This window comes from Haliaeetus albicilla, chromosome 11, assembly GCF_947461875.1.
Source record: "Haliaeetus albicilla chromosome 11, bHalAlb1.1, whole genome shotgun sequence".
Lineage (NCBI taxonomy): Eukaryota > Metazoa > Chordata > Aves > Accipitriformes > Accipitridae > Haliaeetus > Haliaeetus albicilla.
Genome location: NC_091493.1, coordinates 35,245,861 through 35,271,023, shown reverse-complemented (window position 1 = coordinate 35,271,023; position 25,163 = coordinate 35,245,861). Strand labels below are relative to the sequence as shown.

At 38.1% G+C, this 25,163-nt stretch overlaps 1 protein-coding gene across 6 annotated transcripts; it reads left to right on the top strand.

Moving 5' to 3' along the window:
- The first annotated feature begins 1,244 nt into the window (after nucleotides 1–1,244).
- Nucleotides 1,245–23,857, top strand: TIAL1 (TIA1 cytotoxic granule associated RNA binding protein like 1). Of its 6 annotated transcripts, none has more exons than XM_069797102.1 (12): nucleotides 1,296–1,557; nucleotides 8,472–8,568; nucleotides 11,966–12,064; nucleotides 12,375–12,429; nucleotides 12,740–12,827; nucleotides 14,733–14,808; nucleotides 18,082–18,190; nucleotides 18,493–18,588; nucleotides 18,674–18,758; nucleotides 19,049–19,172; nucleotides 19,646–19,785; nucleotides 20,748–23,857. In XM_069797102.1, the coding sequence occupies exons 1-12, from the start codon at nucleotides 1,529–1,531 to the stop codon at nucleotides 20,863–20,865; spliced, it is 1,116 nt and encodes a 371-aa protein (XP_069653203.1). In that variant the 5' UTR covers nucleotides 1,296–1,528; the 3' UTR covers nucleotides 20,866–23,857. The 6 variants fall into 6 exon arrangements, with proteins under 6 accessions (XP_069653205.1, XP_069653203.1, XP_069653202.1 ...); XM_069797101.1 differs by having other exon boundaries at nucleotides 11,915–12,064; XM_009929981.2 differs by lacking the exon at nucleotides 1,296–1,557 and adding an exon at nucleotides 5,211–5,353.
- The last annotated feature ends 1,306 nt before the right edge of the window (nucleotides 23,858–25,163 follow it).

Sequence of the window (25,163 nt, the reverse complement as noted above, 5' to 3'; positions counted from 1 at the left end):
CCTAACTTAACTTCTCACTAGATAAGTTACCATAAAAATTCTTCTATTAAACCTTTTTTTTTTGTAGTGAGAACAGTTTGACGACGTTAGCAAGGATTTTTATGTTTGATGTAAAAAGGAGAGCGCTTCCAGGAGAAGGGTTTCCAGAAACCATTGCTCGATGCCTCTGTTGAAATTGCTGACGAAGGATGATAATGCACAAGCCTTCTTCCTTCCAAACTTCTCTGAGACATCGTCACGGCTCCGTTGTCGTTTGTCCCGAGTCCCAGTCGCAGGCACCGAGTTCTGCTCTGTGATACCACCCCTGTTCGGGGTTCAAAGCGCTAATTAACGCCGCTTTCTTCTGTGCCTACGACAGAGGTTGGTTCCACGGTCCCAAATAACAGCGCCCTACAGCATTGCTTCCTGCAAAACACCTCATTACGGTGTACGTGGCACGGAACGAGGCAGACGGGCCTCCTTCCCCATCGTCTCTGCTCTTGGTGACCCCCTTGAGCACTGCGCATCTCCTACCGATCGCAGCCTTTCCAAGCGGTCCCGTACTTACGCGCGGCGGTGTCTGAAGACGGGCAGGCCGCGTTACCGCCAGCCTGTGGGCACGGTACGTGAAACCGTGACCTCCGCTCGCCAACGCGACGCGCGGTAGTAACACGTTCCAGTAGAAACCGGGCTCCCCTTAGGCAAACAGGCGGCAACGCGATGAACAATTACCGGCTGGGCCCCCCGAGGTGTACCAGACCCCTTTTTTTTTATTTTTCGTCATTTATGCACACACTACCGCCGCACTTCAGCGCAGCCTCGCTCCGTCGGCCCCCAACAGAAACCCCCGGGGGCCCGTGGTTCGCCACAGGCTTTCCCCAACTGCTCCTGAAGGCCGAGGGCCGCCGGCACCCCCGCGGGGGGGACCGGGCCCCGGGCCCTGGGCCTGCCCGGCTCGGCCCCGGCGCTGGCGGGAGGCGGCGGCGCAGACGGGCGAATCTTCCCGGGCTGCTGCCGGCCAACCCGCGCCGCCCGGGCTCGCCCCCCCCCACCCCCGACGCGCCCTCTGGCCCGGCGCCGCTAAGCATGCTGGGGGCTGTAGTTTCTTCCCGGCGTCGCTCCCGGCGGGCCGGCGGCGCGGTGAAGAGTCCGTCGGACTACAGCACCCAGAAGGCCGGTGGGCCCCCGCCGGCCGTCCCGCCGCCTTTTCCCCGTCAGTGCCTACGATCCCCAGCGCGCTCCGCGGCGCGGCGGCGGGGACCGGGGAAGGAGAATCCGGTCCGAGAGGGAGCGGGCCCGGCGGGGCGCGGCTGCGCAGAGCGCGGCTTCCTGAGTGTCTGGTGGCGGCGGCCATTTTGTGGTGCTTCTTCCCTCTCTCCCGTTCGGGCTGCGGTGTCGGGACCTGGCGAGGGGGCGAGACGGAGCGGGGGGAGCCGGGGCCCTCACCCTCACCTTCCCTTCGCCTCCCTGCGCGGCGGAGCCCGCCCCCCCCCGCCCCCTCCGGCGCTGCCCCGGCGGGTGCAGCTGAGAGCGGCGCTCGCCCACCATTATGGAAGACGACGGGCAGCCCAGGACCCTGTGAGTGGGGAAGGGACCGCGGGGGCCTCCGGGTGGGGAGTGAGCCCCAGCGGGCCGGGGGCGGAGGGGGGGGGCCGGGCCGGTGGTGGTGTGTGGGGGGATGCGCTCCCTGAGGCGTGCGTGGCCGGGCCGCGGTGGGGGCGGGGAGGCGCGAGTGCGTGGAGAGGGGGGCACCGGGGCCGCGGCGAGGGGGGGGTCCCCGTGGGTGCGGAGGGCGGCGGCGGGCGGGAGCGGAGGGCGCTTGAGGAGAGAGCGTGTGAGGGAGGGATGGGGAGCGGGGTCCCGAGCTGGCCGTGGGGCCGGGGGAGCGGAGGGAGGGAGGGAGGGGAGACGGGGCGGCTCGGGAGAGCGCAGGGTTGCGTTGCACCGGTTCAGGGGGACAACGGGGGGAGACCCGGGTGGCGGCGAGGGGACCCCCGCTTTGACCGGGTCCCTGTCCGGTGCCTGGGGGGGTGTAGGTGGCGGGGGGGAAGCCCCGCTTGCCCGGCCTGCGGGCGCAAGCCTCTGCCGGGGCCGGCGCCGGGAGGAGCGGGTCGGGGTCGCCCGTCGTCGGGTCCCCTTCACGGCGGTCCCGGCGTTAGGGAAGTTCTTTGTGTTCTCCCTGCGGTGGGTGGGACGGGGAACACCGCAAAAGGAGACTCCCCGTAGCGGGCGGGTGGGAGAAGCTGCTTTTCCCTCCAGTGTTTCACCGTATGGCTCAGGAACAGCCTCTCGGGCCCTGGCAAAAGAAGTAACTGTATGTTGGCCGTGTTTCTCTAGGCAGTGTTTAATCAGTTGGTGGCTGTCACCTGTTTTCTGTTTGTAAATTTGAGCTTTTTTTGGTTGCTGTTGAGTTCTTTCCAACTCTGCAGGTATGGTTTTGATGGGTTTTCTTTGTCCTACTGACTTACGTGAGGAGGGCTAGTATGTATGGCAAGGCACTCGAGAGCACGTAATTCTGTTGTTGATTGTTGTAACTAGTTCATAGATTTTCAGTTTCCAGTTGCCAAAGGATGTTACGTGCTGTATGAACAGGACAGTGTTCGGGCTGTCGGTGGAAGAAAGGCAGTCTCAACAGTACGACGTTCAGGCTGCCCATATGAGAAACACAGCTCAAGACAGTGCAAATGAAATCTTTGTCTATTCAGGTTTTGGGACAGTAGCCTTCAGAAAGGCTTTCAAAGATAATTTGGATTGAGGGCTACTTTAAAGACACTACTGAAACAGAGTAAAATAATCTCTGAATTTTGTTTCCACTACCAAAATGATGACTTGGCATTTAAGGCTTTTTGAGGCAATTTGTGTTTTTTCTCCTTCCTACATCTGCAAAAGTTCTTTTAACTTGTTTATGGTGTAGTATAAGTACTTACTTAGTCTGTGCTCCCCAAGATGCATAGTTTAAATAAGGATATTTTACATGCCTTTTGTGTTGATGACCCAAATGGTCTGACTTGGCTTGGCCCTGGTAGTGGACATAGTTTTCAGAGTGTTGCTTTAGAATGAGAGGAGGGAAAAGAGCAAAGTTACACAGCGTTTTACTCAGTTTTGTTATCAAGGTTCCTCTCTTCCCGATTGGCTCCTTTTTTTTTTTTTTTTTTTTAAATAAGTGCTATATCTAGGTTAAGTTTTAAAATGTTCTTTTACCTCTAACAAGTTTCGGTACTACATTGGGAGTGGGTTCTTCTTACACATTGGTTGATGACCTGACTTAGCCCATAGTCACTGACAAGGAAAAAATTACATTTTCACTAAGATGTCTGAAATAGCATCTCTACAGCTGCCCAAGATGTTTTATTGCACACATGTGACTGTCTAATTTGTCGAACTCATAAACAGCATATACATTCATTTCCTAGTAGTTTTGTAGGAACCACAGTCATGCAGGGTTACTTTCCTGTAATTATTTGAGGGCTTTTTTCATAAAACACAAATATTCTGCTGTAGCTTTTCTTACATCTCCTTGTCCCTACTTTTATCTGAAATGCCTTTAAATTCAGAATTGCAAGTTGTGTTTTAAAGGTTATTGTCCTGGGTAATACTTTTCCTGTATAGCAGTTATAATCTCTCATAGAAGTAAAACTCACTGCCCCCCAAGAACAACTAATAATATTGTAAGTTAAACTCCTTTGTTTTTGTTTGTTTTTGTGGCGGGGGGGGGGGAGTAAGTGAAGAACAAATTGTTTCTTTAGCTATTTGACCATGTGCATAAGCAGTTGGTTGATAGTTTAAGTGATAGTTTATGAATGTCTTTGGTATTTCATTTATTCAGGAAAGAAAAACTAAACCTGTAGGTTAGGAAGGAGTTTTCTTTTTTAACACTTGCAATTTTTTTAATTATAAACAGAAAAATCCACCTAACTACTATTCACCTAATGTTTATGCTCATCTTAAATATCTCAGGAATAATAATGGTTTCATTTGCAGTACTGGCAGGGCTGTTCTGTTGTTTTCAGTCACGACAGGTCAGTCATGAGCTTTTAAGAATTCAAAATATTTTCTGAGGCTTAGTATGGAAAATAGACACCACTTGCATTTTTATTTCTCACACTTCATAACTATTAGGTCTTTATAGAAATGTGAAGAATAACATTCAATATTTTCTGCCAAAAAGTTTTCCTTACTGCTGTAAACAGTTTGAAGATAACTTGAGAAAGGGGGGCCTTTTTGTAGGATTTGTCACACCCCTCAGTTCAAATGTGATATAGAAGATTCACAATGTGTAAATTTTTAGCTCGTCCTAAAATGAGCTGTGGGCTTCTGTGGGGTTTTTGTTTGTTTTTAATTGAACACTTGAAAGCTCTGTTTTCTGTGAGTACTGTCGGATTTCCTTCCTTTACAAGCTGTATCAAAGTCCTGTTTCTACTTTAAAGTGAAAACTAAACTATCAGAAACCTAATGTGTTGCAAATGTTCTTGGATGTCGCTGATAACTGGAAGAAAAGTTCCAAATTTGTATGTTCTTATTAGTGGCTTTAGGAAAAACTTCAGGAACAGTCACTGAATACCTATGAGTTATGTCATTAGCTTTGCCATGTTACATTCTTAGTGTCATGGAATTTGGATAGGGTGTGTAAGGTCAGCTGTGAACCAGGAGCTGGATTCACTTCTCTTACACTTCCTTTCAGTTCAGTTCTCTTGTGGAGGAATATTGTCTGCTTAGTGGAGTCTACAGGGTGGACTTCTCTTGGTATCGTTTTATTTCCATTAGCTCACTGGCACTAGGCAGAGATGCTACTAGAATTTCTATGGACTTGTCACCAATTCAATTACCTTATTGCTTATCGTAGTTCCTTCATTTAAATATGGAATCTGCCATTTCTTGCACGTTGTCTGTGCGAGTGTGAAAACATATTTACTATCTTTCCTCCAAATAGTATGTAGGGGAGTTTTGTGGACCTAAAAGTAGTGGCTGTAAATGTCCCTTTCCTCCTTACCTGTCTAGGATACAATAAAAAATGGTTTACCTTCACAAAGAGGATTTTTCAATTCAAGCCAAAGACTTTAATTCTAAAACTCATTACTTGCTGATATGTGTTTCTTTTATTCTTTAGATAATTCTACAAGATCTCTGAATTTCAAATACAGTTTGTTATTCTTTGTGTTGTCAGCAGCATTCAAAAGTGTAATATATTTAAGTTTATATCAGGAGCGAGATATATATATATATATATGGTTTGGGTTTTTTTGTGTGTGCTTATTAATTGGTATTTAAGTGCTTCAAACTTGCAGAAGGGAACAAACACTATTGCCTGTATGCAAAAAGCCACAACTTTTGCTGCCCTGTCACATTAACCAAGACAACAGCCTATAAAAGTATAGTAAGTGCTTCTTCTCTGTTGGGTTTTATAATTTTTTAAAAGTTTTAATAATATATCCTCTAGAACGTATCTAAACAAAAAGATTGAAATTCCATGCAATAGCATGTTAAAAGCCATGTTTTCTTTAGGTGTAGTTCTGCTTATTTTGGCTTCATAAAGTAGAATAGAAAATACTGTGTTATATCATGTGTAAATTCAGCTAGAAAGGGGAAAACTGGGTGCGCCAATAGGCTGGCCATGTGTGGCAGGTGATTAGCATCAGCTGAGGAAAGTTTTGTGTTTCCAGAAAGGTAAGGTTTCTGTTCCTATTATGTTGAATGTATTTCTTTCCTTAGTTATATAGTATTCAAACGTTGTACACAGATGATGTTTGCTTGTATGGTGTTTTTAAGTCATCTTTAACTGTACTGAAGGAGGTAATGTTACGGCAACCAACTTTACTTAAAGACATGAAAGTAACCATCAAGTTGTATTTTTTAGTGCATTGTTTCAAAGCTGTAGAGGTTTGTATTCCTGTATTTTACATGCACTTCAAGAGATTTTGGTCTCTGTGGGTGTTGTCCTTGTTACATGAACTTTTTATTGTGAAGTATTCTTAGCGTGTGTATTACTCAAGTTTCAGCGTGTTAGCAACTTGTGAAAGGTATTAATGCCTTCTGACTCTGGTAATATTAAAACATCAAGGCAGTATTTATCAGATACATTTAGAGAATTAATGGACCATTAGGACTTTACATTCCATTTGAATCTAGCAATCAGGTGGTCCGGAATTACACTGCTGATTTTTATGAAGAGGCAACCTGTTTCATAGCTGAAGTTAATGATACAACATGCTCACTCACAACTATCCTGATGAAGACATAGTGGTATTCGAAAACCACCTAGTATCTCTTCTAGCAGTTAGTGTGATTTATCTTAACCTTAATTGAATAGACTTTTAAGGAATGGATTTTCCTGGCTTTTTTTTGTCAGACGAAGAGGAATTCTTCAGATCGCTTTTCAGAGTTCTTGCATTTCCAAAATACATATTAATATTATGCAGAAAAGGCTGAGATTTTGTTTTTCTATAGTGTTAATTGTACTCCTTACTGTATCTGATTTTGCAGTAGCAATAATGTTAGTAGGACTTCACTGTATTTAATTTCATGTCAGTGCTACTGTACAGGTGCTTATATCAGTATGCTGTTAAGGCATGGTGTTAACTTACACTGTTCTACAACATAAAAAGGAAACAAGTACTAGTAATAAGTTCGCAGCAGTATTGACACTTTATGTGGGAATTCCTACTGGTAACTATTTTCCATCTGATTTCAGTAGTATCTGCAAAAGTCAATATTTCCATTTAAAACTATTAGTGATTTACAACTTAATCTTGGTGAATGATTAGCAAAAATTTAGTTAAGGAAGGTATGGATAAATGTTTAACTGCTAAATTTTCAGAATAGAGATTTGAGAAGTCAATGAGATGGGCAATTTGTCCTGTAATGGGTCTTACAGAATTCTGTAGTTTTTAACTTCTTTACTGAAATGCTTCAACAGTACAGGCTGGAAATGTAGCTTCTATTAATGACTTCTATTAATTCATACATATTTAGTCAGAAAGTAAGGAGTACAGGAAAGCTTTTAATGGATGTTTCTATATTCAGGTGATGCGATATATAAGAAACTCACTCTGGATCTTTTGTAGCATTGAAGTCCTGACTGAGTGCAGAACTGTTTCATAGTTGTTGAAAGAATAACAACATAAACAAAAATTTGTTGGTATCATTGTGTGGTGTTCAGATGAAAACAAACAGTGTCCATTTTAATTTTGCTGAAGCTAGATGAAAATCCTGTTGTCAAACACAGAAATTGCTTTTCAAAATTTTTAAAGGGATGCCCATTAAGCAAAAGAAGTGTGTGCACTTAAATTGCTGTACTCAAAAGAATTTGGCTTGTGCATAGACTAAGAAATGCTGGTTCACATTTATGTTCACTGAAGTGTATTAACAGCTCAGACTGACTTTAGCTTTCTGTGTTATGACATTCTATAATAGATCAGAGTAAAATGAATAAAATGTATATTGTTTCAACAGCTGAATCACAAAAGTTCTGCTCGTGTTACTGGTTGCATTTGAATACTTTGTCTTGACAGGCTTACTTGTAAAGATAATTAATGTCCCTGTGCTGATGACAATTTTGAGTTCTGTTGCTGTGACAAGCCTTTCTTTTAACTGATCGCTTTGTTTACAATTTGATTACAAATTAGTCACTTTTTTTTTTAAGAATACAGTTCTGCATGCATGGCTGTCTTGGCCATCTCTGACCTGGTTTTACTTTTTGTGAGTGTAAAATGTAGCAGAGTATCTAGAAATAGTTCTAAAACTTGGCTATTGGATTTCTGGCTATCTGGGTAAATCTAGGACTCTATCTAATAGGTATTTCAAAACTTGGAATTATTTCTGAGATTTTATAAATAAAAAAATCAGGAAGTATGGGTGATATTAAAATAACACTGACAAAATTTGGGGGAGTTTTACAGAGGTGGTAGCTGTTGAGATAGATGCTATGTGGAGCATTCCTATGGCATAATGCTGCATAAATTGCCTATTGGTGAGTGGGCTGGTTTTCCAAATGTTCAGGAAAACAGAAAAATTGAGTTGGTCGCTTGCAAGGCAGCACAGTTTATGTCTGATAGCTACTACTGAACTAATAGGGGTTAGATGTAGGTTTGTACCTGAATTCAGGAGTAGTCTGGATTAGATGCTCAGTGGGAAGTGAAACTTAAAGCATCTTTGCCCACTTGGTTGCTTGTTCTGCCCAACATACTTGAGCAATGTTCCTCCTGCGTTTGACATTTCTCTGACAAAGAAATGATTGGCACTAGATATCTGTGTCCAGTACTGTGTCTGAATCAAGCTTCATGTTCTCAGTTGTGCAGCCAGTTTTATAATTTAGAAACCACATGAATGCTGCATTAAAACTATATCATGAAATAATTTGTTAATAGTCTTTAAGATACCTGGGATATTTAAAGGGAGATTTTTCATAATCAAATTTAAGATTTTAAAATCTTAATTACATTTGAAAAGCTGAAAATTTCTGGTTTCAAATGTTGGTTTCTTGTTTCCCTGTGTAGCTATGTAGGAAACCTCTCCAGAGATGTGACTGAAGTTCTTATACTTCAGTTATTCAGCCAGATTGGACCATGCAAAAGCTGTAAAATGATAACGGAGGTAAGGCCTTCCACATCTGGGGTTAGCAAACGTAATGTAACTTAGGATAAAGTTGTGCAAAATAAACGGAGTTGGGGGCTTCTTTTGACATTACTGGTAGTGGGGGGTTTTAGGTTGATTATGTTTGGCTTTTTGCAGAAGAGACCTGTTGTTGTGTACAGTCCTGTACTTTTGCCTGTGGCCCTGACATACCTTTTACCAGCTGATCATGAGATTGCACTTCATTTAAAATATTGTTTACCCCCTCTTTTCAGAACCACCTTGTTCTGATGATCAGAAACCTTCTTTCAAGAGTTATTCATGGCTATCTTGTACATTTTTCACTTTTTCACATTTTTCACATAAGCCTCTGTAATTCTTTTCCCTCTCGAATAAATGCTTCTTTGCTATGAATGAAAAGTAAAAAAATCCTTCAAAATAAGTTTTGCTCTTCCTGAGCCTCTTCTGTGCCAGTGCGAATAGCTCTTGTCTGCACTTCTCTGTTCTTAAATTATTTTTTTCTTGAAAAAAAAGTGACAAAATTTCCATAATATTCCAGAGAAGGTCTTTTGTACAAAGTGTTGGTAAGTATTAATACTTCTTCTCTCCATTGTAAGTACCCTGATACATTTAGGGTTGGTAGCCATTTCTGTGATCTCGTTGAGACATCCTAGGCAACTTTTTGCTCCCTAATATTTTTCCTTCCTTCTGCACTTATTACTGCTAAACTTTGAGCAGGCAGGGGCTAATTGGAATTTTTGCTAGGTTTAATCTTCAGTTCTTCAACTCTGGCTTTCAGTATGGTCTTCCTACTTTTTAGTACTACTTATGCTTCGTACTAGTAATTACAGATTTCCTGAGTACAGTCACATTTTTTTGTCAGGATTGTTAATGAAGGTATTAAAAGGCAAGTCTTGCGACCAGACTTCTTTAGGAACACTAGTAGTAACTCCTCTGTGGTTGTCTTTTCCTTTCAAGGTGACACACTGCTTTTCTGTTTTTTAGCTGCCTATTATCCACCTGATGCTTGTTTAATCACTCTCATCTTTGTCTTAACTAATAATTTCCCATGTGGCATTGTATTAAAACTTTTTAGTGAAGATAAGAGCTCTGCCACGTTTTCTATAGGTTTATTGGAGAAAGATAACTAAACAGGAGGATAACAGAGCATAGTTCTGAGTTTTTCTCTGAAGAAACAGTTTTGTCATATGCCCTTCAGAAATAAGGTACTGCTGCTTCAACCTTCAGTTGTTCAAGAGATGTTAGTATCAGTCTGATTTCTTGAGAACCAGATGAGAAATTCCAAGACTCATTTTACCTTGAGTTAGGCTTTGTGGTTTTAAGATTTTTACATAACCATAGAAACAACAAGTGAGACACCTTTATGAAATAAGTAGATAAACAAAAAGCTACTTGCAGCTATATTCAGTCATATGGAGGTGAATGCACTGGGCTGACCTTAGCACCTGTCACCAAGCAGTCAGCAAGTGCAGGTTGGATTCTAGACTGGAACTGGCCTGCAGCTACAGCGCTTTTAACTGTCAAAGTACCTGTCCATACTGTCCTGATCAATTGTTGTGAACTTTTCACAGGCACCGAGTTGCATTTAAATGGTTCTTACCTGTCCATTGTTACTACCATTATCCATCAAGTTTATACCTGAATGTTTTCGAAACTTTTATGATTTCCCCCCGCCAACCCCCTCTTTAGCCAGGTGTATCAACTGTTTGCTCACTCTTTTTCATTTGTAGAATATGTGACATGAAGATGTCAAGTGTTTAGCTATTTCAAGTGTTTATTTTGGGGGTATATGATACTCGGGGGATGGTGTGACTAGCGTTTACAGGTGTCTTGAACACCTAAAGATCTGGGCACCGGCAAAAGAGGCTCTTCGCATGTTCAGACAAGTTCTTAGTGCTAAAGAAGACCTCCCCACAATCTAGAAGTAAAGTTGCACTTCACTTGAAGCATAAACTGCACTAAATCTGCTAAGGCCTTAAATGGGTTTCCCAAATCTTGTTTTCATTGCAGCAGGAAAGTACTATGGGAAGAGGGGTGAATTAAGGCTTACTGTTTTGGGGCATCGGGGGTGAATGTGCTTTTAGAGCACTTCATGGCTGTTGTGACTTAAACTCTTTTTTATGATCTCAGGTTTATTTTCTCTTGTCTGTTCATTTTGCATCAGTTAGAGACACCTAGTACTGACATTATTTAGAAGGATGCATTCATACTACTTGATCATTTTAGGTATATCAAGGCCTTGTGATCAGTTCAGCTATTAGATCTTAATAGCCTCCCTTGTTCATGTGTAGACAGAATTCTATTTGAAGATGTACAATCCAGTTTTACAGGGCAGAATTAGAATTTCTTTGTTCATATAAGTGTGTATGAATTTTCAGAAGTTAAATAGTAAAACTGGTAAAGGCCTACTCTTAACTTGCGTTAGAGCTATGCTCTACCTGACGCTGGGGGAGGTTGATATGCAAGAAAGCAGTTTCTTTACATGCTAGACCCTTCCCTGTCCATGCAAGAAATAATTTGTTCAATATTAAGTGTTTATCATCTTATGTACACGCAGAGTAGTTAATGTAGTTTTGGTATAAGGCTCTAGTTTTTGTACTCATTACATCTTTTAGGCAGATTAAATCCAATGTTAAAATTGCATTCTAATCATCATTTCCACTTGATCAACTTTTCTGAAGACTTTTAGATTCTTTGCACTTAATACTCTGGGACATTTAATACTTCAGTGAGCTTTGTCAGTGTTTTTAAAGGTTATTTGATAGGCCATTCTAAAAAACTGGTTTATGCCCAAGATTTAACAGAGTAACAATCAATTGATTATCTTTTTCCCTCAGTCAGACTATTTTGAGTCCTTTTAAAGGGATATTTTCCAGTTGGTGGGTGTAACATTTTTCACTTGAGACTAAGAATATGCAACTTTTGGGTAGCTGTCCGCTAGTGAGTTTCAGGCAAATAAAAGGAAGGACTTCTTAAGTAGGAGGAGAGAGAAAATTGGCAAAAATGTATCTGGGGAACAAATATTTTGAGCTTTGAGTATATATATGAGGCAGAAGACCATTTTTGTTCTTCTCTCCGTTCTTCCTCTTTTTTTCCCCCCTTCCATCCAGTCTGCAGATCACTTTTTTTCTGGTAGTTGAATTATTTTTAGTTTAGTAAACTTAAAGTCCTGAGCCCTCATACAAGGTAAACTATACTTCAGAAATTGCGAGACCTTTAATAAAAAGTCCATCTTCATAATTCTTGCATTTAAGTGTAATGTCAAAGGCTATTTCATAAATCTAATGCAAATCATTCTTAAAGTTTCTAGCTATAAGTAATATATTTTCCTGGATTTTCTTCTCAGCAACCCGATAGCAGAAGGGTCAACTCTTCTGTTGGATTTTCTGTTTTGCAGCATACAAGCAATGACCCTTATTGCTTTGTGGAATTTTATGAACACAGAGATGCAGCTGCTGCATTAGCTGCTATGAATGGGAGAAAAATTTTGGGAAAGGTAAGTTGCTTACATTGTAATCTTAGATTTAAGGGATATAGGTTTGTGTAAAAATATTAATAAAACCGTGGGGCATTCATTTTGTTGAAGATGTTTACCGAGGTTAAGTACTGTTAGAATAATATTTTCAAAATACTGATTTAAAAAAAAGAAAATTTTAGAAAACATAGAGTTTGTGACATTCTAATTACGACAGCATTTTATATTGAATGATGATTTGTAAACATTGACAGTTGTAACCCACCCTTGAATGAACTTATAAAACGTAAGACTTTTGTGAATTTGTACTAAATCTTATACTTATTTTCAGGAGGTCAAAGTAAACTGGGCAACAACACCAAGTAGCCAGAAAAAAGATACATCCAGTAAGTAAAGTAATGCCACAGTATCACTTCTACACAAATACCTCACAACGTGGTAATAATTTGTCATAAATGCATTTAAACATAACTTTTCTCCTTCCCATCTTGTGTTTAATAGAATTTTGCAAACTAATTCTTCTGTTTCTGCTTTACAACTGGGGAAACTGGAGTGGACAGATTAAATTGCTGCTGCTCATCAAATGGAATCCTGGGTGTTCCTCGTTCCCAGTGCTGTGTGCAGAGCATCACTTTCTCAGGAGTTGAAATTTTAGATAGCAGTTAAATATTTGATTAGTAAATTATTTATTTTCAGATCACTTCCATGTGTTCGTTGGGGATTTAAGTCCAGAAATAACAACAGAAGACATCAAGTCAGCATTTGCTCCTTTTGGTAAAATATCGTAAGTATCGTAATAAACATTTCCAATATTAGTTAGAAAATATGACAATGAAAATTTGTTTCTGAGTTGAAATGTTATTTCTTATCTTTTTGGATAATTTTTCTGATGTTAATTTTGTCATGTTGGGTGGGCAGTAAAGGGGGGTTATTGTTTCATCTCAGTATCTATCATGATTGTAAATACAGTAATGTAATTGTGCTCTGGTTTTGCTGAAAGCAATGTGCTTTTAACCTAATTTATATGCTAATGTACTTCAACTTTTTATTAAAATTTAATTACTGTTCCTAAGTGTGACTTTTTGTTGTTCAGAATGTGTACAGAATAGTGACTTGACAACTGGTATATGTTGCATCCTCAGTGTATTTTCTATGCATTCATACTGCGTTTCATAGGCAGTATAGAAAACTGGGCAATTAGAATATAATTTTATGAAGCAGCTAGTTGAATAACTTGTGAACGTTTTGAAAAAAGCTAATGCTTATGAGAATGAAATCTACTTTTTTGGATGATAACAGGGGATGAATTAAGATTGTAATATTTAAATGAAAGAATGGTGGATTTATAATATGTGCACATTTCTGCCAGTTAAGAGAATGTTTCTTTAAACTTCTCATAGATAATTCACGTAATACTAAAGCACCTGGTATTTTAATTGAACATATTTAAAATTATAAGAATCCTTGTGAGTGCTAAAGTATGTATGTCCTTAAGAGTACTGCTAAAAAAAGTCTGTTAATCTTCTATCAGTTTATCTTTATATAAATCTTTCAAAGTTGCACATGAACGTTTTTGTACTACTTTACAGGAATATATTTCTAAGAACAAAATTCTTATTTTTCTCTTGTTCTGTACGCATATTTTTAAATGAATCATAAATCTTATTTCTTACCTCTGCTATTTTGTTTACTTTGCTTTTTGTCTCTTAATGTGGTAAGTAGTACTGTTTTCAATTTAAAAAGAATAATTCAGGTTTCTGTTTCTCAATCTATTATTTATACCTGAGACCTGCAGTTTTTCTAAAGTCCAAGTCACAATTAAAAGTAATAGCATTCTGGTTATTTTGCAGAATTGCTCATAAGAATGGACAGGATCTTGAAGGCTAACTGCAAGGAACTGTGCACACTGGAACTCAGTTGTAGATTTTTTCTCATTTCTATTTATTCTTATTATACATTATTTATATATACATATTTTAGTATTTACATTTTAACATTCTATATTCAGTGCAGTTCTATATTTCCAATCATTTTAACTTACTCACTAAAATTTCTGTGTAAATTTGTTGTTTTCGTACTGGTGTGCTTAGCATTGTTGTTAGTTTTATTCTCCTTTCTTAAATTTCTGAAAATGTCAATTTTTCAAAATTTACAGCTACCCAAACTCCAAAATGATGGTAGAGAATTGACCAAGAAAAATAAAGAAATCTGTTAACAGGCCATGTATGCCTTTTAATTCCTATTTTTTCCTCTTTTTCGATTTTTTAATATTTCATATATTTTGTATCACTAGGCAGAAGACATTTAACTATTTAGAAAATGCATGGTAAATTAGATAGAATTGTTACAGTAATTTATAGAACAGTAAACCTTAGAGGACCCTAGCCAATAGAATATTAGAAAAGGAAACTTTGTTTCTCTTATACTTCAAATTTGAACATTCTAGTTTTAGCCAGTATAGGTTATGTGGGTAGGTTGCATGTTTATTACATGTTATTTTTTTTTGTCCTACTGCTTTTTTCTAACAGGTAAAGAAGCAATAGGGAGAGTTCAGGAATGACTGTAGTTTTAGGGCTAACTGAATTTATAAGAAAAAATTATGCTCACAATACAGTGTGTGTGGTTCCTTTTAGTTTTTATTTTGCAGGTTATTAATATTACCCTCATATAGCTGTGCTTCTTTTCACAGGGATGCACGGGTAGTTAAAGATATGGCAACTGGAAAGTCAAAAGGCTATGGTTTTGTATCTTTTTATAACAAACTGGTGAGTAATCACAATGTAGATTTAAAATAATTGCCTATTTTCTACTTCTAGTTTTGCACCTCTGTTTATATATTCACTAGGTATCAGACTTACCCAGGGGAAATAAATTTGCATGTGTGGGACAAACATACTTTAGTCAAAAACTTCCATTATTTATGGGTTGAAACAATTCAGATGACAGCGATGCTGTGAGAATGTTGTGAAAAAAGATTCGAGGACATTGTGAAACAAGATTCATGAATGTAGAAAGCTTGTTTGGGTGCGTTAGGGTAGTTCAGCTTAGTCTCTGGAACCATCTCTCCTACAGCGAGTGGGGTGCCTGGTCCAACCAGTAGTGCTTTAGGTCTCCTAGCTGGGGCACCATGCCAGGTCCAGTGCGGCTCCCTCTGTTAAGGTAGGAGCCCCTGGAAAATGACATCCCGGAGCCCTCCGTCCAAAGGAGTGCAGTGCCATGCTACACAGTGGTGTTTGCCAGGTTTAGGTTCGTGCCAAAGCTCAGTCTTTCTGGGGACCTAATGCAACCATTAGGTGTGCTGGATTTATTTGCTTGAGCTCTGCATCTCAGGAAGGCTCTTGGTTGGTCCTTTGCTTGAGTTGTTAGATTGTTTTGAAATCTAAGATGGTTCTTTGTATTGAGTAATTAATTTGCAGCTAAGAGGTGGTTCTGTGCTTCTAAAGCATTTTGCTTATGCATATTGTAAAACTGAAGGTTGTTCTTGGTTTTGCATTGGATGGTGTTACGTAGTGGATAATGTTACGCATGCTTAGGAAAAAATGCTTCCGACAAGTGACTAGTACCCCTTTCTGATACAGATATTAAAGATGTTATTTGTAGAATTTAATCAGTATAGTACTGGTAAAAATAGTGCTATGCCCTACCATTTATAGCAATACAATTGACTCAACAAATAATTCTTGGTAATTTGGAAGTTAAATAAATGCTTGACAGAGTTAAGAAATTTGTGAAGATTATTTGGAAATTTGAGCTGTACATGTTTAGAGGTATGTTTGGGACAACATGGCAAAACTGTGTAAACTGGTTTCCTTAAATATTTTGCATAGGAGAAACACACACAGTTAAGGATTTTAGGCATATAAGGCTGTTTGTGTAGTCAGAAGTCCTACATGTCAAGACTCTTCTTCTGTCTTCTGTAAGTTATCTGAAGCCGAATCTTAATTGGAAGAAAAAGTTGGAATTTCTTTTCTTCAGATTTGCAAATGCCCTAAGATATTACAAATTGAATGCCTTGATTTAGTGTATTTTTCCACTTCATCTATTTTGTGTTGCAGCTGAAATAGACAAGAGGAATAGATGTCTTATTTCCTTGTACCCTTCTTCCCTTATCATATGGTTGTGTTTGGTTTCTGTGACCATAGGGGAAATGTTGTAACAGTCACATGGAATGCAAGTTACTGGATTCTTTTAAGACTGAGGCACAAAACCTCCGATTTAAAATCTGTATTCACTCTGCAAAATTAATGGATGAATTCTAAATGTAATACTAAAAAGTACTTCTAAAATTTATGTTCTTATTGCTGTTCATTCAGACAGCAGCTGCACCTGTAGGGTTATGGCACGACCATCCTGAGCTGGCAGTTTAAGTCCTGTTTTTCAGAATTTACAGTCATCCTGCTAGATTTGGGGAAGTGGGATATGTTCCCAGATTTTAGGTACTCCAGTCTGAGGTCTTAATGCACACCACAGTTATAAAAAAAAAAAAAATTAAACTCCTACATTGACCTGGAACAGTTACAGCACAGGCTACATTCCATTTTTGTCATAGCTGTGATCCTCAAGACTGGCAGCAAGATTCATTAGAGCTTTTTTCATTTCCTAGTCAGTTTGTAACTTACTATGTTTTAGGAGTGAGGGTGCTTGAATAGTTTGGGTTTGTTTTTTTTTTTTTAATTCTGGTGGCTTGTTTTTGTCTTTTAGTTTTTTTTTCCTCATTGGTGATCTCTCATAATTTCTTTTTTGTATTTATGTATTGTCTTCAAAATGATCACTCTGTGTAATTAAAACTTAGGAAGATCAAGGTCCTGAGTGATTTGAGTTCAAGATGAACCTGTTACAGCTGGAAGCCTTCAGTGTGAGGCAGGACAATGCTAGTCACCCACCTTTAACTTGTCCATATGTCCTCTTTGTCCTTTGTGCTTGGCATTTTCTTTCTTAAGCTTTGTGCCCTTGGAAAAGCATTTCAAACCCATGTACTATTTGCTCTGCCTCTCTTCTTTCAAAGCGATTGGGGAAAAAATTTCTTCTTCCAAGTGTTAGTAAACTTATCCCTTGCTTACTAGATGTTTCTGCTTACAATGTGAACTTAAAGATTGTCTTGTAATTCATGCTCCAGATAAGAAGTTAAGCCACGTGGGCCCCGGACTCTTTAGTGTGTGTGTGTGTGTGTTCATACAATGACTTCAATATTTAGAGAACTTACAAAGCAGTCTATGCTCAGACATATATTGCATGCCTCCAGAGGGCAGAAGAGAGGATGGCATGGGGACGGGGGTTGGTGCAAGTAATGAATAAAAGGAAACTTGTGTGCTCAATCTGTTTGTATCTCAGCATTACAATTTCTTGGTAACTACCATTCAGCCTTCCCAAAATATTAGATTTTTCTACCTAAATTTGGCCTATTATGTTGAGTGCATATTAAGATTCTGAAAAAACACATTTCGATCTTATTATGCATTGTCTTTTGGAAACATGTACTGCATGGTATAAGCGTTACTGGGGTTACATCGGAGAAATTTTTCAGTAACGTATTTTGATTAAACAGTCTTTCCTGATTTTTCATCTGTTACTATTATATATATTTCTGTGTATTGTATTTTTAATAACAGTCAATTGGCAAAATAATTCATACATTTTTTTAATAGTTAAAATTATAGTTGTTTTGTTTCAGAAATTGCTTCTGGCATCTATCTGTATGACCTTTGTACTTTTTTGGGCAGCCTTCACATATTCTGTTACAGATGTTTTTTGTGTAAAGGTAGTATGTGTATGATTGTAGTTGGCTTCTAACCTGTGTGTAAAAACTAAGGGTGGGAGGAAGTTTTTACCAAATCATTTGTGAGGGCCTCCTCTGTAACCGATTGGCTTCATGTTACTTTATTTTTGGCTGCTTGCTGTCGTTCAGAATGTCGTAATCTTTTTAGTACCGTTACTGGTTTTGTCAACGGAATTAGCTGACAACCAAGTCTTTCTTAGAAGTAAACTTGTACATGCTTCTTGTTTTGATGTGTTTATAATCTTTATTTTAATCTCTTTAGGATGCAGAAAATGCTATTGTACACATGGGAGGCCAGTGGTTGGGAGGCCGTCAGATCAGAACTAACTGGGCAACACGGAAACCACCAGCCCCCAAAAGTACACAAGAAAGTAAGACCTTCATGTGATGCTACGTTGTGTTTGTTCTCTTGCACATCACTGTTCAATGGAGGAATAAAACATAATGTTGCCAAAATCATGGCACTTAATTACATATCTACCTTGACTTCCAGATCTTAAAGAATAGATTTTTTTGGTATATTATATGAATGTAGTGGTGGCGCTACTGGTCTATCATAAAATATTGAATGTGTTTGTTAAATGTACAATTCATACTTGTGTACGAGGTAAGTATCTGGAACTCTGTGGTTACTGTTAGCCTGCTGCTTAAAAACAGCTTTCTCTCTTTATAGATAACACGAAACAATTGAGGTTTGAAGATGTAGTAAATCAGTCAAGTCCAAAAAATTGTACTGTATACTGTGGAGGAATTGCCTCGGGGCTAACAGGTAGGATTTGTTTTATTATTTTTTTATTATTGAAGCTTTTTGGACACCAAGATGGTTACTAAATCAAAAACATTATATGTTGTAGATCAACTTATGAGACAGACTTTTTCACCATTTGGACAGATTATGGAAATAAGGGTGTTTCCGGAAAAAGGTTACTCATTTGTCAGGTATGGACAGAGAAAAATAAAATCTGTGATTTTGTTCATGTAGTGATGTTTCATCTTTCTGTAATTTACTTGATTGAACTTGTGCTGATACATTAAAAGCTGTCACCATATGTTCATAGAAAAATTTGGAACTTTTAAAAGTGGCCACCAATCTTTTTACGTGAGAAGATGAATATCTGTGAAAGCAGATCTTTTTCTCTGGATTTCCTGTATGTATGGAGTCACTGTTTTTTAACACTCAAGTGAAAGTACTATAAAGCATAACATTAGTTTGTTTTTACATTCTTTAGATTTTCAACCCATGAAAGTGCAGCACATGCTATTGTTTCAGTTAATGGAACCACAATTGAAGGACATGTTGTTAAGTGTTATTGGGGTAAAGAATCCCCCGACATGACTAAAAACTTCCAACAGGTAACTTTAACCTTTTCATTGTATTACAGAAGCACTTGTGTATATACCTGTAATGCCTTCCCAGTTACAATAGCTAAATTTTGTGTTAGACTTCTTATGAAATTCCATGTTCTGTCTCAGTTATGTTCCAGTTGTTCATGAAATTGGGCTAGTGATTTTGATGGAGTATCTGTTACTGTCTTCTGGATATGATTCAAGATAGGGAGAAACTTTGAGGTAATTCTGATTCTTGCTAGTTCACTAACTGCAGACTAGGTGACTATCCAACCAAATATTCTTTGGCATTTAAAATACACTCAAATACTTTTTTCAATACAAGGATCTAATTAAGTCACAGTGATGTCTTATGTTTCTGATCTCATTATTACTTGTTTCAGCCCTGTGATTGATATAGCCAAAAAATTTGCCTTCAGCACAAAAGGAACATGATCCATCTCTAGAACCTGAAGTATTATGAACTATTCTGTCCTTAGGTGGATTACAGTCAATGGGGGCAATGGAGCCAAGTATATGGAAATCCACAACAGTACGGGCAATATATGGCTAATGGGTGGCAAGTACCATCATATGGAATGTATGGCCAAGCATGGAATCAACAGGGTTTTGGAGTAGAGTGAGTAATTGTATTTAATTTTTTAGAATATTCCAAGAACGTTATATCTGAGTTTCAGGCTCATTTGGTTCAAGGATTGCACAAGGTTTCAAGCGTTAGGTGGACTCCTACATGATTAAAGCTTATGTTTAATGATTACCATGGACCAAATAATGGGGTGAGTCACTCTGACTTGTACTTGATCACACGTTTTATGTGTATGGGTGTTTTGAGATTCAAGGCACAAAGACGACTCCTTTGGTAAAGTTTTGGATGGTGGTCTTGTCTGATATCTAAAAATTTTCTGGATTCCAAATTGAGGTGGTGAATACTGGAGAGTCTGAGCCAGGGAGCCCAGGTTTTTGCCTGAAGCATTCATAACCCTGGAGAGAAGAAGCTACATATTGACACTTTAACTTGTGCCATTTCAGAATTTGGGTGAGCTTTTAATACTTGATCTCTTGAAGATGGAAGTCTTCACAAAAACTTTTTGTTTTAACATACTTTTAAAATAACTTCTTTGTTTACATAATTCTTCATTATCTCTTGCAATTAAACATATTAAGCCCTGATAAACCGATCACTGGTATTCATGCCAATTAGGTGTTGGGAATTTTTTTACATTTCTGCATCCTTGATGTTGACTTAGAGCTACCTGCATATGTATGTGCCTTTGGAGGCAGTTGTCCTATGCAGCTAGTACCCAAGGTTTGTGGGGCTGTTCTTAAAAAGCTTATGATATTTTCAAGAATCACATATTGTAGCACTTTACCTGAATTACTCATTAAAGAGAAGAAGAAGAAATTGTTCTGTTTTGGTATGAATAGTAGTGTAGGAAGTATGTTGTTCTTTTTTTTTTTTTTTTTGTTTTGTTGTCTTGCAAATAACTTGACTAGCTTGCATGATTATTTTTCTTTTTTTTTTTTTTTTGCCTTTTTTCTTTTTTTTTTTTTCTTTTTTTAATCATCTTGTTTCTTTTTAAGCCAATCTCCATCTGCTGCCTGGATGGGTGGATTTGGTGCTCAACCTGCCCAGGGACAAGGTGCTCCTGTAATACCTAACCAAGCTGGATATGGTATGGCAAGCTACCAAACACAGTGAGCTGGGACTCTGTTTAAAAGTGTGTATTTCATGATAGGCTGCAGTTTCCAGTGACATTCTGAAGACTGGAATGTAGACAATGAAAAAAGAAAATATTTATTTTAAAAATGGAAATGTTTGGAACCTTTAGCACAGCTTTGCTTTGGTGAAGGACACAAATGTCTTCTAGTTCTGCCTTTTAAAGTTTTTGTTCATGATGGATATGGACATGTTTTTCTTTGTGTACAAAAATTAAATAAAGTCAATAAAGACAATTCTGACTACAAATTTTGATATAGTAGGAGAAATGGCTAATGAATTTGATCTTTAGGTTACCATTCCATTTTTTTTGTTCTGTCTTCAGTGTTTTATATCACTGTGCTTTTTAAGAGAAATGACGTTGAAAAAACAGCAAGCTGCTTTTAGTTGAACACACATCCTGAAATAAACTGTGGACCAATCATTACAACCTGCTAGACAGTATTGATTTTTCAAGAAACCTATAGGCATAGCTCAGAAAGTATATGTAGGTCTCGGAATAATTTTTTAAAAAAAATATTTAATTTTTCTACATGCTTAAAGAAAACAGTCTGATACAAAGAATAGTTCAGTCTAAAATGAAAAACAGTACTGTCTGAGTAATTTCACATAACTTTTACTGTCCACATTCAGGCACACATTAAAACTTTTCAGACCTGGTTTGCTTAAGACTGTAGTAATTTTGCATTTAATTTTGAGAAGTAAAAACATTTTTGCAAGTATGTTGTTTGTATTCAAATCAGACAGTCATACTTGTGCTTTTACATAAAGTTTGAAGGCTACACATTGTAAATATTTCATAATTACAGTGTTTCAAAAGCATGCTCAAACATAGAAGTAGCAATGTAATTATTCAAAGTAATACTTAATATACTCTACTGCTTTAAATGCAGTAGATTGACAAGAATGTGCAAGACTGACATTTCCAAAGTTGGCTATTATGTAAAGTTACATAAAGAACTATAACAAAGAGCCTTAATTTTAATTTCATAAATCTTTAATGCATCACCTTTTTGTCATTAGAAATACGAATTTTTTGCTTTACATTATTTGGTATGTAAATACCTTGGTTAACAACCTTGTAAACCTATTTCAAGGTTATTATAAGTTGTATAGTATCTTGAGTGTTTTGAAAAATCTTGATGTTTTTTAAGTCTAGAAATATTTTGCCCAAGAATTTTTTAACAAGATTGTTAAAAACATCTTATTTTAGAGAATATTCAATGTGCCATTTGGTAAATGGAGATGCAGTTGAAACAGTACACTGAGTTGTGACTTATTTTTAATTAAAGTTTTTGTCTTTATGGGTGGTTTGCATGTGATGAACCTGTACAGAGGCTGGGTTGTTTGTGTACTGAGTGTGTAAATGGATAAATCATGAAGATGTTTAAATGGTATACTTGGGTTATTTCTGAATTATTTTATGGATACATTGATATAAACTGCCTCAATAAATTTGAAGTTGAAAATGAATGTAAGTTAGATACAAGTACTGTGTCTTACCTGTGACAGCTAGGGGGTGCAAATGTTTCAGCTGTATACTGAAATACACTGAGGCAGGCACAATTTAAAAAAAAAAAAAGTAGGATTTGCAGTGATAGTTCAGTGATGCAAACTTGCATTTTAAAAGAAACAGAATGTTTGATTTTAGAGATGATAGTTCTAAATGAGTGTCTGAGAAGCTGCATATTTTATCTTATCTGTTTCTTACCATGCAGGTGTTGCAAGTTAGAATAGATTTTGAAATGGAAACTTGCAGTTTTGTTAAACCCAGCCAGGTTGTGCGAATAACTACACTTAATGCTGTAGCAAATCACATGAGTTTTTTTTCCTCCTCTTCTACTTGACATGCTAAATAGTACCTTGACTTTTAGATCAGGTTGAAAGTGAGATATACTAGAAGAGCAGTTTAGTCAGTTGGCTCAACTGTACCCAGAGATACTTGTAACTCTGGGCATCTAATGCATGCAATAATGACTGAAGTTAGTGTGGAACCGTAAGTGCTTGTGATGACAGAATTGGCCCTTTATCTCTGTTTCTCCTTTATGGTATACGTAGTGTTTTTCCGCTCAAGTTAGGAATCTTGTCTACAGGACTTTTGTTTTTCTATAAATTTTGTATATATGTGTATATCTACGCGAGGATCGGCCTATACATTGTAGTTTGGAAAAAAAAATCACAAGTAAGTCTGCATTTTTGTTACGCTTACCTGGTTTAAAAAAAAAAAATCATGAGTCAGTAGATACATGAATTGCAAGTTACTTCAAGATTTCTTAGACTTCACTTGAAATCTGGGGTTTCTACATAATTCTACGTGTTTGACATATGACTATGTTTTGGATGCATGCTGGTATGTAAGCAGTATGTTCTTTAGGCGCTACTGAAGATTTAGATGATGCGAGTACATTACCACATAAATGCCCATATAAATGGGTGTAAGATTAAGGCAGTGATCTTTAGGTCTCAAGGTGTAGGTCACCTCAAATCTGATTATTTAATATGCCTGCTGGAGAGCTGGGCCATACCTGACCTGTATTTCAGGATGAAAGATAGGATATACTTTCTCATTTAAGTCTTTTGTCATTGATTTTTATACAGCTTTTCTTTAATGGTGATATTTCTTCGCAGACTGCTCAAGATATGGGAGTCTCCAGTGTCCTTTAATGTTTCTATAGCACTGCGAGGAGGAGTTGTAATTTGGATTGCTTTCTACTCAGTAGCATTCATAAATGCATCACTGACAATTTTTTGGCACCAAAGAGCCTCTTGCACCATACTGCTTTTATGAGTGACTGTTACACTGTTGTAATTTCTCTAACTATAGAAATCAACCACTACCTAACCCCTTACCACTAGGATCTGGATTTCAAAAAGTATTGATTTATCATGACTTAAGTTGATGCGTGCAACCTGAAGCAAGGTTGTAATCTGCATTTGCAGAAAATGTTCAATAAAAGTGAAACGTGATAAAGGGCTTATCCTGTATTGTCATCTGTCAAAACATTGTCCCTCTTTGCTGTAAAACTGACAACAGGCATACAACGCTGGACTTGTAAACTGTGCATTTTCAATCATGTAAAAGATGTTTTATTTAAAATTTTTCATACAAAACCATTTTGTATTTTGCAGAGTTGCAGTAGTAAGGCTGTAATTCTAAGGTTAAATGTAGCTTTTCATCAGTCCTGCCTCCTTGTGTATATTTTTAAACAGTTTTCAGACATACTCTCGCTGCAGAACCTGCTTCCTTACTAAGATAACTTCATGAGACAGCTATTCACTGTATCAGAACCATTTCCTTCATTTCACTCGCCAAAAAAGTCTCACAGTGAATAAGACTTAGTTTTGCAGAAAATTAGTGATTTGTTTTTCTTGTGTTTGTACACAAGGAAGCAGACTTAAACTGTATGGACATGATTAGTGTCTGATACTTCGTAATTATCTGACTGTTTTTGAACAAGGGCACAAGTCTTTGTTTTAATCACGTGGAACTGTTTCCTGGTCAGCAATAAAAGATTTTGTTGCACTGTTCTTACATTGCAAGGTACAGGCAATCTTTATTCAGTATACTTCAAAAAAAGTGGATGGGGGTTTGTAACGAACTGCCTTGTTCCAACTTGAATCTTCATAAATAGATACAGTTTGGGATCTGGATTGCTGCTGTAATAGCAAAAAGAAGTTGTTCTTTTGAAACTGAGTGAAAATTTATTTGTTCTGATCATATGTGGTGCCTGTTCATTGTTGGTAGATTTAAGGGTTTCACTATGTAATGTTTCTGTTCATAAAAAGGCAACTGCAAGGCAATAGTTGCTGGGAGGGTCTTTGTCGTGTTTCATTTCAGCCAACTTTCGTTAATCCAGTCGATTTCTTTAAAACTGTAAAGATATTTGTGTTTCAGTGTCACATGGATAAAATCCCACCCCCACCTTTACCATCACTTCAAACCAAAGACTGCTGAAATGTTTACTGAATGTTTTACTTTAAGAAGAAACAGGACTTTTATGTTGATGAGCGAACACTGATTCTGTCACCTTTCTGGGGATGTATGCTGATCTAGATCATGGATGTGAATGACATGCTCTGCTCACTGACATTTAAAGGGTAACGACTCAAAGTTAATTTGACATCAGTAATGATTATTTGAATACAAGTTATTCTTGCTTAAATACACAGCCACTCACGCTTTGATTAAAGTTGATCTGAATCTTCTTGGTTATTAAAGTATTCCTGATACACGGTGGGAAGAAACATTGCTTTACCTTGTATCGTAGTATTCAAGCTGT